A 5,781-nucleotide genomic window follows, 5' to 3' on the forward strand; every position below is an offset into this window, starting at 1 on the left:
TTTATCTATATTCCTATTTGATGAGTCAATAACATTATACTTTCCTTTAATTCTTTGTTATGCCTTTTAGTTCTTCGAACATATGAGAGTACTTCAAAAAGTTCATGAAAATATTTGTATTATCTTTTAATTCTATTTACCACTAACTTTTTGAAGTTCCCTTGTATATATTAGAGTTGTTTTGAAGTCCTTATCAGCTAAGTTTAACATTTAACCCCTCCCCCCAGAGACAGTTTCTATTGATTGAGTTTTTCCCCTGTGTATTGGTCATACTTTCCTATTTCTTTGCATGCCTCATAATCTTTATTGTTGTTGAAAACTATATGTTATAGATAATATGTTGGAGCAACTCTGAATTCTGAATGTTCCATCCCAGAGGTGTTTTCTGTTGTTTATTTTTTGTTTGTTTAGTGACTTTCCTAGACTAATTCTGTAGAGTCTGTCTCCCTTGCACAATGTAGCTACTGATACCTCTTAAGTTTTTAATTTTTTAATCATTTTTATTATTTTTTATTATTTTTATTTATTTTCCTTTTATTATTTATTTATTATTTTTAAATATTATTATTTTTTAATTTTTAAGGCCAGCATCCTAGGGGTTGTCTATGTTGACTCAAGGCCAGCACCCTTGAGTTAACATAGCTTAATGGTGTACCAATGATTAATCAGAAATTTTGCTTAATTACCTGAGCCAGTAAGCCTTCCAGCTTTTGCCAGTGGAGTTGTGTGTGGGTTGAGGGACACGTTCAAAATTTAGGCAGTTTTCAAGTCTGACGGGCTTTTGCTTTCTGATATGCCTTCTTGTGTCTCCTCTCTGAGTGTCCTAGGTTTCACATTCACCTGGGAACGCATGGATAGCCAGGGCCCTCTCTAGTCTCTACTGAGCATGTGCAGCCTTCTAGATTACTATGGGTATGTGTGAGCTTATCAAGGCTCACTATGGCTGCCTTATTCCTCACATCTTCCTGTTAAATTTCTTGCAAGTCTGCTAGTCTATTTCTTGCCCCTACCAGTATCACAACTTCAAGCTACCTGAGATATTAGCCTTCTCTGGAGCACATACTCCATTCCAAATCAAGTTATCCCCCTCCAGCAGTGAAGCTGCTGGTTTTTAGGAATTTTCCTACCCTTTTAGAACTACCAAGTTAATGGAAGCTGGAGGAGGGGGTTTTGATCAAAATTACTTCACTAAGCTACTTTGTTATTAATGAACATTAAGGTTTTTTCTAACTTTTTAGAACAGTGCCATGTTTATGGAGTTTCCTTCTTACCCTATGTATTACTTTCCTAAGCCTGTAATAACAAATTACCACAAACTTGGAGGCTTTAAACAACAAATTTATTCTCTCACAATTCAGGAGGCCAGAAGTCTGAAATCAAAGTATCATCGGGGTTAGTTCTTTCTTGGAGGCTCTGAGGGAGAATCTATTCCATGCCTCTCTCCTAACCTCTAAGGGTTGCCAGCAATCCTTAGCATAGCAGCACCTCCCCAATTTGTTTCCATAGTCACGTTGCATTCATCCCTGGGTGTCTGTGTATCTGAACTTCCTTCTCCTTTCTCTTATAAAGACAGCAGTCATTGGATTTGGGGCCTGTCGTAATCCAGTATGACCTTATATTAACTAATTACGTCTTCAAGGATCCTATTCCAAATAAGGTCACATTGTGAGGTTCCAGTAAACAAAATTAGACACTATTTAATCCAGTACATCATTTATTATGAAGTATCACCTGAAAATTATTATGGTCTTGTTGTAAATTATGGGATCTTTTGCGAAGATTAGTTTGAAAATGAATGAAACAGCAAGATGGCACTGCCAACTTGACTTTTTTATTTGAGTAGTTCCTCATATTAAGATAACTCACACTCTATTTTTTGGTTATTTTGTTCATACTGTTAAGAAAAAGGCAGAGAAATTTGTGGACAGGAAATGGTTGGCAGAGCCTCACCCTTCTCAGCTCTGACTTACATGTCTGCTTTTAATCTAGAGCCAAATAATTACCGGACCATGCATGGACGGGCAGTAAACGGCAGCCAGTTGGGAAAGGATTATATCCAGCTGAAGAGCCTGTTGCAGCCCATCCGGATTTACTCCAGAGCCAGCTTGTATGGCCCTAATATTGGGCGGCCCAGGAAGAATGTCATTGCCCTCCTAGATGGGTAAGTCAGATTCTTTAGCTATTTTTATGACATTTTTCATTAACTGTAATAAATTAATGCATTTGTATTTTTCGTGGTTATTTTTGGTCTTAAGAAGAAAGAAGGGACTTCTCTGTAGCAGCTTCCCCCACTCTAAATCAGGGATTCTACATCAAACAGTGGAAGAACTTCTCATCTCTCCACAGTAGGTAGTGGGTAGTAGGATGGAAGAGGGTATTACAATCTCCAGAACGAATTGGAAGGGACGCATTGCTTGAAAAACCACATTTAATATTACAGCATTTCATAGCACCATTTTATATTTTAGAAAAAGCAAAAAGATTACTCACTCTGTTCCAGTGAGCTCTTATAGAAAGTAAAGCTTTATAAAATCTTGGCCAATAGAGCTGGGTTATAAAGTTGAGAAAAACTACAAATACTTACAGATTAAAGCACAACTAACCTGATAGATTTATTAGCAGGTAGCCTGGGGAATTTCCGTCACTTGATTTATTTAATTTTGACTGATCTGACAATCATTTTTCAAGCATTGGTGTGGATGAGGTGCTATGCCTTTCTCTGTCTTTTTCCTGCTGGTAGGCCAGGCTCAAACTGGATTATTGAGACATCCGTGGAGGTTAGGCCCAGTTATGCAGGGTCAGAGGGAATACCTGACTATGAATTTGTTGCCAGTAAAGAGGTAGAATTGCAATCTAAGGGAGCCACAGTGGCATGAGGAAGGTCATAGATGTTGAATGGAGGTTGGGCCCAGTTATGCAGGGTCAGAGGGAATACCTCACTATGAATTTGTTGCCAATAAAGAGGTAGAATTGCAATCTAAGGGAGCCACAGTGGCATGAGGAAGGTCATAGATGTTGAATCCAAGTCCCAAAGTGGAGATGTTACCAGAGCAGGAAGGGTAGGAACATTTAAGTCGGGAGATTCAGGAGCTGATCTTGAACACAGTACCCTTGGGCACAAAGGCACACATTTTATGTGGAACCTTATCATAGTCTGGAATAGGTATGGTTGTTCTTTCAAATTCAAAGATGAGTGAGACTTTTTCCAGTGAAGGGCACAGACCAACTAAGGTTAGAGAAATGCCATACAAGTATAAACAGAGATACACGAGAAGAGGGAAACCTTTGTCTCCTACATGGCTCTTGTGACTCGATAGTCTTGTGATTCCTCTCTTTTTTGGTGACTTAGTCAATCTAAGCTTACGAACATAGCAGACATTACTGAAGGTTTGGAAGGGGGGAAGGATTTACACTGTAACAACATTAACAACCTGAGATTGAATTTTAGGCATTTTTCTCTTTACGAAAAGTTCTCGAGCTCTTATTTCTACTCCTATTCTTTCCTAACTTTTCTCTTTTCTCTCCTTGTCTCTCAGGAGCAACTTCCCCTTTTTTTGTAGAAAAATTTCATAACTTTAGCCCCTACTCACAAATACAGCTCTGGGCTTCCTTTTACATACTTTCATTGAGCTTTGAAATTACTCTGTGTATGTTGGGAGATGGGGAGCTAGAGATGGAGAGGTTGGTACTATTTTACCTGTTATAATTAGGGGATATGGGTCACATGTATAGAACTTTCCTCACATTTCGTAGATACAAAATCAAGCAAAGCTAATAATTAAGTCCATGTAGTTATTCTTTTGGATTATTCTTTTTCTTTAATGATTTGATTAATACATTCTTATAGGACCCACAATATCCTTTCAGTAGCATGACCCTCTATCAATGATTCATTTATTCTGCAAATGTTTCTCGAGGAGCTACATAGTTCCAAGTAGTATGTTAGGAGCTGGGAATATAATAACAAACAAAAACATACTTTTTTGCCCTCATAGAGTATTCACTATATCAGGGAAGACAGAGGCATTAATCAACTGATCTTAAAACTAGGATGTTATTAAGGAGAGGTACATGGTGTGATGAATGACTATAAGGTCACAGAAGGGTTCCCCAAAGAAGTGACACATAAAAGTAAGAGATGTATATAAGGTGTTGTATTAGTCCATTTTTGTGTTGCTATAACAGAATGCCTGAGGAGGTTTATTTGGCTTACAATTCTGGGACAGCTGCAGCTGGCATTAGCCTCAGGCTGCTTCTACTCGTGGCAGAGAGCAGAGGCAGCTGGTGGGTCCAAGCAGATCATATGGCGAGACAAAAAGAGAGAGAGAGAAGAAAGAGAGAGGAACTAATAGAGTGAGAACTCACTCACTACCCCCGCCCCAGAGCATTAATCCATTCATGAGGGATCCGCCCCCGGGCCTCAAACAGTTCCTAACACTGCCACATTGAGGATCAGATTTCCACATGAGTTTGGAGGGGGACAACACATCCAAGCTCTATCAGGTATAATCTAAAGGATGAGTAAGAGTTAACTAGACAAAGTGAGAAGTGAACAGTATCAATGCTCTTGGCAGAAAGAAAAGCATATGCAAAGGCCCTGAGGATGAGAAAAGGGACAGGTTAGCTAGAGAAAGATGCAGTTAGAAAAATGTGCAAAGGCCCTGAGGATGAGAAAAGGGACAGGTTAGCTAGAGAAAGATGCAGTTAGAAAAATAATTAAGTGTATTGTTATATAGGGGCTTATAGGCATAATGAAGGGCTTAGAATTTTTTCTGAGTGCATTTGGGAAGATATTGAATATTTTTAAGCTGGGGAGGGAAATAATTTTATTTATTATATAAAAATTATATTATGTCTACTCAGTGGAAAATGCATGAGAGAGAAAGCAGTGAAATCAATAATAAGGCTCCTGCAGTAGTAGTGCAGAGAAGGAATGATGGAGAACTGGACTCAGGTGGTAGCAGTGGAATATATTGTTGGAGGTAGAATCCATAGGACCTGATGATATATTGGATAATTATATGATAATGTGACATAGGGATGTGTAAATAATTGGAGAGATGCTGTTATTAGTTACTGATAAGGGAAGACTGGGGAATAACTGGTTCTGGGAAGAAAATCATGGCTTTGGTTTTCATGTTATGTTTATTGTGCTTGGATCTAAATGGAGATATCAAGTATATCATTGAATACAAGTCAAGTGATCAAGGTCTCTGCTAGAGATATTAATTTTGGGAATCTTTAGCATGAAAATGGGATTTAAAGCCATGAGAATAGAAAGACCAGTTAGGGAGAGTGTAGAAAATGAAGAGACAGGAAAACTAGAGATCCCTGAGGAACTCACACATTTAGAGATGTAAGAAAAGAGAAATGGCCTCAGAGGTGAAAGGAAAAGGAGAGAATGAGGTGCACATCAACAAAGATAAGAGAGTTTTGGATAATGAGGAAGTGCTGCTAGGAGGTCAGGAGGTCAAGTAACAGGAGGACAGAAAAGTGTCCTTGGATTTGGCAATATGTAGGTTTTGGTAACCTTGAGAAACTCAGTTCAAGGGAGTGGAGTGAATGGGGGTGAGAAATTAGAAACAATAGTGCAGACAACAACTCTTAAGAGACTTTTTACTGTGAAGGAAAATAGAAAAATGAAGGGAGATGTGTGCCAAGAAAGGTGATGGCATTTCCCCCCTTAAATGGAAGATAAAACAGTTTTGTACGTTGATGAGTTATCCATGAGAGGAGAAGAGCTGAATGATAGAGAGAAGGAGAATATAGCCAAAGTGAGAC

General features: G+C 38.6%; 1 protein-coding gene across 1 annotated transcript in view; it reads left to right on the forward strand.

Annotated features, from left to right (window-relative positions):
* Window positions 1-1,993: 1,993 nt before the first annotated feature.
* LOC103586802 (inactive heparanase-2) overlaps window positions 1,994-5,781 on the forward strand; it is a gene marked incomplete at its 3' end in the record, with an annotated part of 226,462 nt that continues 222,674 nt past the window's right edge. Inside the window, exon 1 of the mRNA XM_008568134.1 lies at window positions 1,994-2,161. Within this exon, the coding sequence (XP_008566356.1) occupies window positions 2,010-2,161 (152 nt within the window). The remainder of the gene's footprint in view (window positions 2,162-5,781) is intronic.

Source organism: Galeopterus variegatus, unplaced genomic scaffold (genome assembly GCF_000696425.1).
Source record: "Galeopterus variegatus unplaced genomic scaffold, G_variegatus-3.0.2 Scaffold378, whole genome shotgun sequence".
Taxonomy (NCBI): Eukaryota; Metazoa; Chordata; class Mammalia; order Dermoptera; family Cynocephalidae; genus Galeopterus; species Galeopterus variegatus.